At 40.7% G+C, this 13,003-nt stretch overlaps 2 protein-coding genes across 2 annotated transcripts in view; one reads left to right on the top strand and one right to left on the bottom strand.

The window, feature by feature from the left end:
• LOC132783678 (trichohyalin) overlaps positions 1-13,003 on the top strand; it is a 104,439-nt gene that overhangs the window by 22,482 nt on the left and 68,954 nt on the right. The window contains exon 2 of the mRNA XM_060789002.1: positions 1,026-4,513. Within this exon, the coding sequence (XP_060644985.1) occupies positions 1,026-4,513 (3,488 nt within the window). The remainder of the gene's footprint in view (positions 1-1,025; positions 4,514-13,003) is intronic.
• On the bottom strand, positions 9,971-11,064 carry LOC132783679 (proteasome subunit alpha type-2-like). Its single transcript, XM_060789008.1, has 3 exons — positions 10,918-11,064; positions 10,791-10,865; positions 9,971-10,734 (listed from the first exon to the last, which is right to left on the bottom strand). Exons 1-3 carry the CDS (start codon positions 10,949-10,951, stop codon positions 9,995-9,997), a joined length of 849 nt encoding a protein of 282 aa, XP_060644991.1. The 5' UTR covers positions 10,952-11,064; the 3' UTR covers positions 9,971-9,994.

Consider the following 13,003-nt stretch of genomic DNA (forward strand, 5'->3'; position numbering starts at 1 on the left):
AGAGTAAGGCAATGAAGTGGAATAAAGGTGCCCAACTAAGGAGATTCTCTATAGAAATAACTTTTTTTTATTTTAAATTTTCACATAATTTGTTTATTTTTTTTTTTAGCAGTGAGTATTTACTCCCAAGTTTTGCTTTGAGTTGCCTTTCCTTTTTATGCTTATTTTTTATAAGGCGTCTTGCCTTTTTCTTGTATATATTCTATTTTGTTTATTACCATTTGTCACTCTAAGTAACTGAGTATTATCTCCGAATATTACACTGCGAATAATGCTCTTAAGTATATTCATAGTTATTTTTATTTTCTAATTTATTTTCCTGTTTTAACTCTCTGAATATTACTATTAAATTTATGATTATTCTTATTCATATTTTTAATCCCTTTCTACTCTATTTTTTAGACCTTAGCTTTTCTTATAATATCACTATTAAATTTATGATTATTATTCATATTCATTCAATGTATGTCAATCCTTTTATGCCTCGTTTTCTATTCCTTCAACATACCCCATTGCACTGGGACTACAGGTTATACAAATAGCTGTGTCCTCAAATTGCATAGCCTGATGACATCAGCGTATGGCAACCCTGGTGTCTTTACTCCTCACCCCCGCGTTACACGCCTCCACCCCCTGCCCTTAGCACGTTCGATTGCTACCCTGTTTTAAAGTACGTTGAACTGGTGCCAAGTGGAAACGCCCCAGTGAACTACATTGCAGGGTGGCGCCAGCCAAAAAGTCTGAGCACGTGCGTTGCTGCAACGTCAGCGGGGTGCGGCAGGGTGGTCAACAGACTGGTTGGCGCCACCGCCGAAAAAACTAACTACGCACTTGCCGGGGGAGAGAAAGAACAAAACAGAGAGAGAGAGAGAGAGTTAGAGAGTTGACTTGGTCAAGACGACAGCTGCCGCAATCTGTTGAGGCAGTTTACGGCATTCATTCAACGATTGAGGGTGTCGCTCGTTTAGCTCGATTTTCACTTTTTGAATAACAAAATTTTCTCGCATTTTTCGTATCATTTACAGGATCCAGCAACGACGCGAATTCCACGCTTGGATGGCATGTCGCGCATTCCACCGCCGGGCAGCTTTGGTGGCACCACCACCTCAACCACCTCACACATTCGCCCGCCCACAGCTACAGCCACCGCATTGAAGTCCACGACACAAATCTTTCATGCACCCGCCTTGCCGTCGGCCAGCAAGAGGCGTCCTATCAGCTCTTATCATCCGACGGTGACGCCGCTTCACGATCTGGGCGCCAACATCAAGAAGAGCGCTTCGGGGGAGCGTCTAAATAACGCCGTCAGTTTGATCAGCAAACGCACGACAACGGTGCTGAAAAAGTACTTTGGCCAGGCGAAGATTGGCACAGGAAGTGCAACTCCCTCACAGCTCATGACCAGCTCCTTGCCACAAACACCGCTGCCAGCTGCAAAGCAGCAACAACAACAGCAGCATCTGCAGCAGTCGCAACAGTTGCAACAGCAATTGCAGCTCACGAGCAGCACGCCAATGCCTCTGATGCGTTCCGAGACCTTTGTATGCGATGAGGAGACGTCTGAGAAGGAGCAGCAGACGCCGATTGCTCAGCGCATCAATCTGGAGAGCACGAGACTCTCGAGCGTGGGATTTGGACGCACTTTGGACATGGACAGCACAATGAGTGTGAGCAACAAGACGAGCGGCATGAATAGAACACGTCCCGTTGTTGATCGAACTAGAACACAGATATCAGCTGGCGAGGAACATGACAGAACTAGGACAGTAATGACAGCTACCGAGGAACCAAATAGAACTAGGACCGTGATGGCAACTGCTGGCGAGGAATGTGATAGAACTAGAACAGTCCAAGCAGCTGTAGAGGAGCCAGATAGAACTAGAACTCTGCAGTCAGCTGGGGAAGAGCATGATCGAACTCTAACCGGGATGACAGCTGGCAATGATGCCACTCAAGTGTTGGCGGGCAGCAGCTGTGGCCGCGATCGCACACGTCCTGTCATCCAGACAATTGAGTTGAGCACCCAGAGTCTCGATCTGACCAAGAGCATGGATCAGTTGCCGTTGTTGGAGCACATGTCCATACCCTCGGGACTGGACATGCTGAGCGCACAGTCGGAGCTGGAGGAGCAACAGGCCAGCAACGAGTTGGTGGCGGATTTGGATGTCACTTTGACGGCGCTGGCGCCAGATAAAACCAACATGAAGCTGCCGCTCAATTCGACCATCAATACGGAACGCTTGCTGGACATTAGCGGACTGCAATCGCCGGCGAGGCACATACAACTCTTGAATTTGACGCGAGAGTTTCTGGAGCAGTCGCCACCTCGATTGTCAAGTGCTGCCACAGCTGCTGGCGGAGGAGGAAACGGACGTCGTTCGATTGGACAAAAATCGCTGGTTTGCCTGACACCGCAATCGGCCACAACAACGCCGCTTGGGGCACGTTTCCAGAACACGCCGGTGCCGGTGCATTTGCTCTCGCCACTGTTGAAAGCGGCCCGCAGTGATCTTGTGTTGCCCACACGCACACCGGACGGGGAGTTGCCCCATCTCGATGGCGCACTGGCGGGTGTGGTGCACTGCGGTGCAATGAGGAATGCGCCACGCACACGCTACAGCTTTGGTCTGGAGTTGGAGGAGTCCACGTTGGACGCTTCTATTGAGTTGGTCGACGGTTCGTTCTCAGCATCGCAACAGCAGCTGCAACAGTTGCAGCAGCAATTGTTTAAGAAGCAGCATAGCTTTGATCTAGATGAGAGCTTGGGCATCTTGACGCCGGATCAAATGAAGGAGTTCCTGGACTCGTCATCGCAACACAATCAGAGTCATCAGCAGTTGGAATTGCAATTGGCGGCAGTGCAGCAGCATCATCAGCAGCAACTGCAACACCAACATCAGCAACTTCAACAGCAGCAACAACATTTGCAGCTGCAGCAACAGCTGCGCATGGAGCAGACGCCATCGCCCGAGGAGTTGCCACTGGATCCTATCGAGCCACAGCTGGTGTCAGCCATAGCCATTGCACCCCTTGTGCAAGCCACAGCGGCGGTGACGACAACAACAGCAGCCACAGCAGCAGCAAGCACAAATGCCAAGCAGCTGAGCAACAGTTTCATTACCAGCGTAACCAGTGTGACCAGCCTCGATACGGGTTATCAGGGCGATGGAGAGATGTCGCGTCCCGCTTCCCGCGGCGCCTGCGATCATTCGCCCAGCAATGGCCCCCACTTGGGACGCGTCAGTCGTCAGCCTAGTTTTCCGCCAATGCCAGCGGCGCCAATGCGACGCCAAGATCCGATGACCGACTCGGATTTCTTCACCGAATCCGATGCGGATGATGTGCTGCAGCGTGGCGATCGTCGCGCCCAAGTCATTGATGGTCAGCTCTATGGACCGGCAGCGGGAATGCAGCCGAGTGCCTCGGTGCCGCAGCTGGAGGATTCATGCATGGAATCCTCGGGTATTTTCACCGATGTGGAGAATCGCTGTGATGAGGAAATGCGGTTGCCAGAGCTGGAAGTCGATGTGGATGATGTGGGGGATGTCGATGTCGATATGTCACCCGATGATTCCACGCAAACCATGCGCAAAGCTCAAGGTCAAGCTCAATCGGTCAATCAACAGCAACAACAAAGTCTCCACAACACAACTCTACAACAACAGCGTCCGCTCTCTTCATCATCGGCAGCGACGCTTTCGCTCTCCAATCGCACCTCGTACTGCAGCGTCGACGGCGGCAGCGCGAAAAGCTTTTGCGACGAAGCTTTCAGCAGCAACAGCAGCAGCTGCGCCGGCAGCGAGCAGCGATCGTCGGCAGCGCTTTCAGTACAGCGCGCAGCGTCGCCGCGTCAACAACACGTCGCTTCGTCGTTAACATCGCTCTGCACCGTTGAGAACTTGTCGTCAAGCTCATCGCTCGCCGCGTCGCCAAAAGCAACAAAGATAAAAACCACAACAGTAACTACAACAACAAGTGCAGCAGGCAAAGCTTCTCCAATTCAAGCAACAAAAACAACAACGCCGCGCAGTGCAAAAACACAAAACGCGCGTAAATCGCATACGCCCAATAAATGGGATGCCGTTATGCATAAAATCGCCAGCAATAAGTCAACAATTAAAACTAATTACAGTGATGTGAAATCTAAAGTGTCCACAACGCGTGCCGCCAACATGGCCGGACCGCCAAACGGTGCAACGGCAGCCACATCTGGCAACGCCACCACCACTTCTAATAGCCCCACTAGCAGCGGCAGTCCGCGCATCACGCCCTCGGTGCGTCGCTCGCCCTCTGTGACGCCCTCAAATGTCAAGCGCAGCAGCGTCAACAGCAACAGCAGCTCAAAGTCGCCGTCATCGGCGACCACGACGCCGGCGTCGACGTCAACACGGCAGCCACAGGATAAAGGCTCAGTTGGCGCCGGCGTCAGCGTTTTTACGCGTCTCGCAAAGTCTCCGACATCGCCCACAGCGTCGAGTGCAGCAAAGCGGTTGCAGCCAGTGCTAATTAAACGGTAAGTCACAAACCGTTGTACTAATTACCAAAGACTTAAACCTAATTGAAATAGAATTCGATTTAAAAGACATTACATTCAGCATTATCTGAAAATCTTGTCTGATTGCCTATAATATTTTGTCGTTTTTATTAAACATAGAAATAGTGATAAATTTCCAACAGAATATTAAATTAGAATTATCTATAGGGTATTGGTAGTGATATTCTAGCAAGGGATTAATCTTCATCTATAAAATGAATATTTATGGTTTCACACAACGGTGATAAAAACACTATTGATTTGATTCCCGACACAAGTTCATATATTTAGAAATTTTAATCATGTTTCTGTTTTTAACACGAAACATAAAATAATTTCTCTAGAGTCGACTGAGTAAACCTTTTACCCTGTTTTTCCTGTTTAATATTTGACCCGCATGAAATGCTTAAATTCTTTGTCAAAAGTAATTTTAAATTTTTTCCTTATCTTTGTTTTTATACCCGCTACCCATAGGGTAGAAGGGTATTATAACTTTGTGCCGGCAGGAAATGTATGTAACAGGTAGAAGGAGGCATCTCCGACCCTATAAAGTATATATATTCTTGATCAGCGTCAACAGCCGAGACGATATAGCCATGTCCGTCTGTCCGTCTGTCCGTCTGTCCGTCTGTGTGTCTGTCCGTCCGTCCGTATGAACACCTAGATCTCAGAGACTATAAGAGATAGAGCTATAATTTTTTTTTTCGACAACATTTGTTATGTTTGCACGCAGATCAAGTTTGTTTCAAATTTTTGCCACGCCCACTTCCGACCCCGCAAAACAAAAAAATCGAATAACAAGCGTAATTTTAAAGCTAGAGTTCCGAATTTTGGTATATATAATAACTACTATAGTAGTTATGATTTCTGAAAATTTGATTGCGATCAGATAAAAATTGTCGAAGTTATAAAAGAAATATTTTTGTATGGGCAAAAACGCCTACTTACTAGGGGTCTTAGTTGCTTTGGCTGACAATCTGGTATATTGTGCCGTCTATGGTATATTTTGAATGCGGTACTATGTCGATATACCAAACATACCATTTGGTATATTTTTAGTATTTTTGCAGTATATTCGGTATATTTTGAGAAAATATCGCAAATTATATTTATTTTATTCAAAATGGGTAGCGGGTATCTCACAGTCGAGTACACTCGACTGTAGCTTTCTTACTTGTTTAATAATCGCAACAATTTCACGCTGTGTTTTTTTTTTAAGATTCTTCTCAAATGCTTGATTGTCAATTTTCTCCTTTCAATCTTAAGACATTTCGCTACGGTCCCAAATTAATATTTGCATTTCGTTGTAGCATCTTTTTAGCATATTTGAAACTAGCTGAGTTATCTTATCTGCTTATCAGCTGGATGCCAAGTTTATCAAAAGAATGAAACGCCGCGTTGGCTCCTTATCTATGGCAGCGGCGTCTTGATTGATTTCTTGTGTTCCACATTTCGTTTATAAGGCTATCGAATTCAGTGTTAATAGCCATCGTTCACCTGCGAGCGATAAAGTCACTTGCAGTAGAATGTTTTGCCAGTGCATTCACTAAATTCAGTTCAGGGTCAGGTAGAGAACTGATCGAACAACATAATTGATTGAAATGATTAACATACAAATTGTTTAGCTGTTAGCGCATTGAAATCTAATTAGCTGGAGAGTTTATGCGATGAGTTTATTTGGAATTAGAAACAATAACTAGATGATGAAATACTGAGAAACATAAAAATATTGAGCTGGGAATTGCAATCTCTGTTGATAACATGAAGTAAATGCCAGCAGAAATCTTCGCAACTCCTCTCCAAAACTGTCTTAATAGTCCAACTGGGCCATGTACAACAGTGTTTGCCATAAAGCAACGAACACTAATTTCACAAATGTTCATTATTTACGCATCCCAGCTGTGATGTCAGAGCTCTCTTCCTGTAAATATGCGAATGTCACAACAAATTAAGCACATTGAGGAGACCAAACCCAAACCACAATCCCAAAACAAAAAATATTGTCCCAAAAGTCAACTATTTATGAGTAAAACAAACGCGACAAAGAGAGACAGACATACACAAAGATAGAGGGAGACAAACAAATAGAGACAACAAGGCAACTTGTGCAATTTATTGGACCCGTGTCGTGTATATTAAACATCATTTGTCGAGGGGGCGCTTAGCATTTAAACTAGACAAGCAAGGAGTGCGGGGGAGGAGGGGTAGGAGTGGCGCCTAGGCCTGGCTAGGGGAAGGTGCGGTTGTTGTTGTTGCTGTTGTTGTTTTTGTTGTGTGCGTTGAGCTTAATTTCACAGCAATTTTTTGGCATTAAAAATGAGACTCACACATGAGTTGAGCCAACTTTTGTCTCGTCATGTGAACTGACAAATGCTCTCGTTCCCGTTCCGGCCCAAGGGTCGTATGTGCATTATACAAATTAATATGAAACTCGCCGAAAGCCGAGACTGAGGCAAAGAGTGGAGACGGGGGGATATCAAGAACAAAGCTAGCAAAATTAATACCACTGAACTTTGAATTTTATTTTTATTTCATTTCTTGTTTTTTGGGGAGCAGCTCAACGCTAAAAATTGCTGAAAACAAAGCTAAACAAAATGCTCAATTAATTCGACTGCGAGGGTCGTCGTTTTTTTTTTCTTTTTTGCTATTATATACATTTTATTTCGTTTAGCCAGAATAGTTGTTTTACTGCTTGAAATTGCAACATAGCAAATGGCATAAAGAAAACAACACGATGATAAATGCTGTAAATCAAATAGCTAAAATAATCAGCCAATCGCTTAAGCTGTTTTGCTTCGCTCTGTCTCCGTCTCTATCTTAGCGATAACAGGTCGTATACGTCATGCAAATTCATTAGATAAAAACATTTGCTTACGTTCACATTATTTTTTACGATTGAGCGTTGCATTTGATGACTTAAATCTAGTTTGTTGCTTTAAATAGCTGAGACAAAGCAAGTTTGCATTGATTACGTCTATAAATGTAATTTATACCGCAAGATAATTCAATGATTGTAAATTTATAAAGCTTGAAGTGTGTTTATACATTTTTTAAGTTTTTGTAATACAAACCGATAGAATATGATTTCTGTTCGATATTTGAATATGATGAAATACGTCATATTGTTTTCTCTGTAAACATTAGATAATTTATTGGGCGCCACGAGCCGCATTCTATAGTTGCTTACAATATTTTTTGTGCCTAGCAAACCACAAAGGCAACAATAACAACAACAAATGCAAAGCAGCCGCCAATTGCAGCAATAACATCAACAAATCACAAATTATTGTTGATGTTTGGTTGCGAGTGTGTCACATTTGGTATGTAAGTGCGAGAAGATTTTACTCAGATGCCGGCAACAACAACAATCAAAAATAACGACAAAAACAAGCTGCAGCTATGTAGCTAGCTCACGAACTGTGAATGGATGTGAATGTATCTTGAAGTGTGCGCAACGCTATCTTTTGCCTCTTTTTTTTCTCTCGTATTTTTTCGTGACGAGAAGTGTGTGAAAAACGCCCAAGCTCAAGCTCAAGTCAAGTGAGTTGTTGTACGCTGAAATGTGTGTAGCTTTATCTGTATCTGTATTTGTATCTGTATCTTTACTATGTAGCTGGATTTGTTGTAGGTACTCAGCGCATAGTTCTGCGGATTTGCGTATTACGTAAAGTTGCTGTGAGCATGTCAAAGATATTATCGACATTTGGGTGAAATGAATGAAGCCTGAAGAATTGTTAATTTATTTATTTATTAATGGGGCAATTAAGTAAAACATTTATGTGAGTTGTTTCATAGTTTCTAAAATACTTGGATTAGCTTGAAGTTCATTTTAATTTACGGCATGAGATCACTACCAAGTGCAGTCAGCCTAAACAAAACAAATGATTCAGCGAGTGAGATAATATACACATTTGACACGAGATAACCTTCCGAGCAGAGAGTCAAGTTCTATGCAAGACTAAAACACACAAATTGTAGATAACTTTGTTATTATTATATGCTTCGACAGTTCCATCAAATTTATGCGCAGTTCGAAGTGTCTTCCATTTAATTTAACGATTTAATAAATGGACAACTGATTGACCACACCACAAAAAAAAAGAAACATCATTGAAATCCATTAACGACTTACATAACTCAAAGCATAGTTCGATACGAAAATATAAGTGCTGGCTAAAGCAGACCAAAAGCAAACCAAAGCAAAGCAAAGCACGGGGCACAGCACACACTAATTGCTATTTGTGGGCTTTGGCCTGGGTCTCTCGCTGTGGCTTGTGGGCCTGTAACACATGTTATCAGCCCATGGAGCATGGAGCCAACGTGCACGTTGTAGTTGTAGATAAACACACAAAAAAAAAAAAGAGCCAGAAAAAACTAACGAAAACAAACGGAGATACATGGGCATGAAAAATGCCATAAATTTTGAACAAGGTCACAACAAGAAAGAGAACAACAATTAGGAAACACGTAGAGTACAGTCGAAGAATCCAAATGCCAGAAGCTAGCTAATGCTAATATTGATTTTAAGCTGAAATAATTGCCTGTGAAAAACGATCTTTAACACTCAGACTGAATCGAAAGTTTTCAATACCAAAATCCTAAGTCGAAAATTTATGCATTGTAAGCGCTTCATTAACACGAGTCCGTGAAACTTTATATACGAGTCGAGTATGCTTTTTGTTTGTCTTTTTGCCAGGTCATAAAGTAGAAGCCGCTTATGTGATGGTCAGACAGAGATAAGAGAATGTTGCTGTACACTGCAAAAATTTCAGATTCCTTTTATGGCAAAACAATGCACAATGCTTGAGAACTGAAAAGTTCTTAGACTGAAAGAATTTTTTAAAGAAATGCCAATTTAACGTAGTAAAGATTTATATCAGAGAAAGTAACTAAAATTACTGCTTTAAATTAAAGACAATTGTTGATAATGCAAGTATAATTTAGTGAAGTTATAAATAACTACAAACTAGAAAATTTTAAGTTTTAGTAATTATAAAAAAAAAAAAACAAATAAGAAAGCTACACTTCAGTTTGCTCGGCTATGAGATACCCAATAAAACCATATTCTAAAATTATATTAAAAAAAAATACCGCATATATTCCTAATATACCGAAAGCAGTATTTGGTATATTAATATAGTACTACATTCAAAAAGTACCATATAGTACCAAATATACCTGATTATATGCCAAATAAGCTAAGATTCAATGGCCATTTTTTTTAAATACAAAAGATTTTATATAATAATTTCTTCGATTTTTATCCGATCGCAACAAAATTTTCTCTTTTAATGTCTGAGACAAAGTTATAATACCATTCTACCCTATGGGTAGAGGGGTTACAAATTGAAATCCCGAAAATTCAAAAATAATATTTTTAGAATTATGTTTTATATTTCTCAAAAACGTAACTATTATGGATTTGTTCATTCTAGCAACAAGTAGAGTTATTGCGTTAAACTATTTCACAACTTCTGGATATTTGAGAGTAAACAACGTGTATAAATTCTCAGAGATAACCTCCTGACTTAGATATCGAAAACCATTACAATCAATGATGCCAACATCTAGTTCAAATGGGCAAATCACTTCCGTTTCAAGAGCCAACTTTAAGGCGTGAATGCCAAAAAGAATGGTCGACTCAACCGTATTAGTTTCGCTTAGGTTCATTTTCTTCAGATACCCATTGGCTTCCTTGGCATTACGGCCAATGCACGCAAAGTTGGGCGACTTCAAGGTGCCATAAGAATCAAGTTGATAGAGATGTCCGTGATCATTTGACCAATTGCCAATGAGCAATTGAATGGCAAAGGGTCGCAATTTGGGCAACTGGGCATTTTTCAATATAGTTTTTCTCAGATCGTTTGCCACTTGTTTGCCCCTCATCTCTGCATTGTGCTTCATTATATTGTCGTAATACAACTTGGCCGCCGACTTGGTTAACTCCCGAAAGTCACCGGCTAAACCGGCATATGCAATCGCAATGTACTTCGAGATATTTTCCATTCTCATAATGGAATCACTTACAACTAAACAATTCGCCTGCATCTTGGCAGCCACAATGACGACACTGCTTTGGGTCGCTATAGCGATCGTTGGAAGATCATTATTTATTACCTGATCGGCAAATTGCAATTGTTGAATTTGTGCCTTGAGGATTTCAGTCTGAAGTGTTTCTGGTTCATCGGTAGAAGCAGCTCCTATGAAGTGCTCTAGTCAAAGTATCTTTTAACTATATTTCCAATTTCAAACTCACCTTCGTCAGATTCAACTATTTGCTCAGATCCTATTGTTCCAAATGCCTCAAGTAATTCAGCCACGTCCACTTCATCTATGTTTAATATTATTTATAGTACATCTTTCAACACTTTTGTTTAACTTACTCATATTTTCCATATCTGAATCGTCGCTGTTCATTTTGTAAATTGTAAGAAATTAGCGAAGTATTTCAAGCTTCAATTCTATTGAGCAACTTAATAGAGTAATTGAATAACTAGCTTATATGAACTACGATATTATTTGTAAAGCCTGCTTTACAGATTTCAAAGTGTTATCTGAAAACTTTTCTTATTTAATATCTTCTTGATATCACTAAGTTTTTCCTAGGTGTACACAGACATAATAAATATGAGTAAATACATTTTGCATTCAACTTTTCTGTGTAGTTTTTATGACTTTGACCTTTTGCTGTTGCCTTAATGCTAATGATCGTGACGGCCAGATAAACTAGCCATAAAATGTCGTTGGGGTTATTAATAATAATAAAAGTTGCCCATCATCATCAAACTCTCGAACTCAATTGAAAATGCTAAGGCTGAAACTGAAGCCACTGGTGCTGAAAATGAAAGCTTCATGTTGATGCTGATGACAAGCTATTGAATGCTAATAAAGTTATCTATCAACACACACTCGAATGTGTGTGTGTGTGTGTGTGTGTGTGTGTGTCTGATGTGTGTGCCTCTTGCGTTGTCTTGTGCCCTGTTTGCATGTCATATGCAGAGCACCAGCTGTAAATAAATTGAGGCAACAGGCACAGGCCATGGTGGCAAATACTCGTTGCGCTGTTTTGACAAGTGTCACGAGAGCTGTCAACACGCTCGGCGTTGATAAAATACAGACAAGCCAGTATAAAAAACCAAGCAGAAGAACTGGAAATGATCAACGGACAAATGCGCTGTAATATAGGCGAAAGAATCCGACTCTAGGAAACCTGTTATCTGAGATTTCAGTAGTAAATTCTTTGAGCTCTATCTAATCAAAGTAACCCAAATATAATCATAAACGTGAAGGTTTTTCTATCAAAAATATGCTTATTTTAGCTCAGATAAAACTTCTATTACAAGGTCTCTTAAAGTCATAGAAAAAAAAAACACTTAAAATGCTTTTTATTACTGATTATAATAACGAAGCAGCTTTAAATTTATAGACTATCTAATCGCAAGTTCAAATTTTGATTGTCCACTCCAAGGCCAACTTTTTATAATTTAAAATATCTAATACATTATTCTGTTTGTCATTTTGATTAAACTACTCTCTACGTAGAGGGTATTTTTTTGAAACATGCTGCAACTATTTAACGCCCACAAAATATTGCAAGCGCGTTGTTGCAATTAAAAATACAAGCCGCGTCTTAAATACATTTTTCATTTACGTTTTGTTGTTGATTTTAGTTTTTTGAACTTAATTACACATTATGCAATATTTTCAAGCAAGATATTTTGGGGGGGTTTGTTTTTTTTTATGCCTTCAGCCAAATGCGTGAAAAATTTAAAAACCGTAACAAGTTGAAGGCACATTCGCCTCCATCAAAACACACGCCTCTTTCAACCCGAGGCGGTACTTTTTTAATAGCGTTGAACTGTAAACAGCCAAAGCAAAGCAAAGCAAAAAAAAAGAAGTCAAGAAAATAAGCAAATAGCGAAACGAGTTTTTTTTTAGCGGTAGAAAAAGGTAGAAAAGTAGCTCCCACTGGGTTGAAAATTATTTGTGTTGCTTTTTGCATAATTTTTGTTCACCTTTTGTTTACATTATTAATATAAAAGTTTTTTTTTTGGTATACACTTTGTGGCTGTCGAATTTATAAATTGTGTGCTGAAGCTGCTTGTTTTGTTTAATGTTTATAAATATGCATTGAATTGGCTGCCATCTGCCGGTTAATTAGAATAACATTTATTTATACGAGCGAAGAATTTATGAACTTGATTGGTCAGTCTTGATTAGGTCGCGATCGAGCATTAAGATATCTTTTTAGATGAAGCCAAATTTCGCTTTCTTGTATAGCTTAATTTAAACTCCATTTATTTCGCATTGTAGAGAACCGTTAAATTTGATTTCTGAGAACAAATCTGCGTGGGATGCAGAATAAAATTATTTAAAATTCGTCATTTATTTGTGTGCAATTAATAAACAAGCAAAACCCATAAAAAACTAATGCGGAAAATATCTAAGTTAATATATCGATCAAGTTTA

Source organism: Drosophila nasuta, chromosome 2L (genome assembly GCF_023558535.2).
Source record: "Drosophila nasuta strain 15112-1781.00 chromosome 2L, ASM2355853v1, whole genome shotgun sequence".
In the NCBI taxonomy this organism is placed as follows: domain Eukaryota; kingdom Metazoa; phylum Arthropoda; class Insecta; order Diptera; family Drosophilidae; genus Drosophila; species Drosophila nasuta.

Excerpts from the sequence above, each read along its gene's own strand:
- LOC132783679 (XM_060789008.1), bottom strand. The coding sequence starts at position 10,951 with ATGAACAGCGACGATTCAGATATGGAAAATATGA. Across the intron at positions 10,866-10,917 it reads TTCAGATATGGAAAATATGA|ATGAAGTGGACGTGGCTGAA; the intron begins GTAAGTTAAACA and ends TATTAAACATAG. Across the intron at positions 10,735-10,790 it reads AATAGTTGAATCTGACGAAG|GAGCTGCTTCTACCGATGAA; the intron begins GTGAGTTTGAAA and ends AGCACTTCATAG.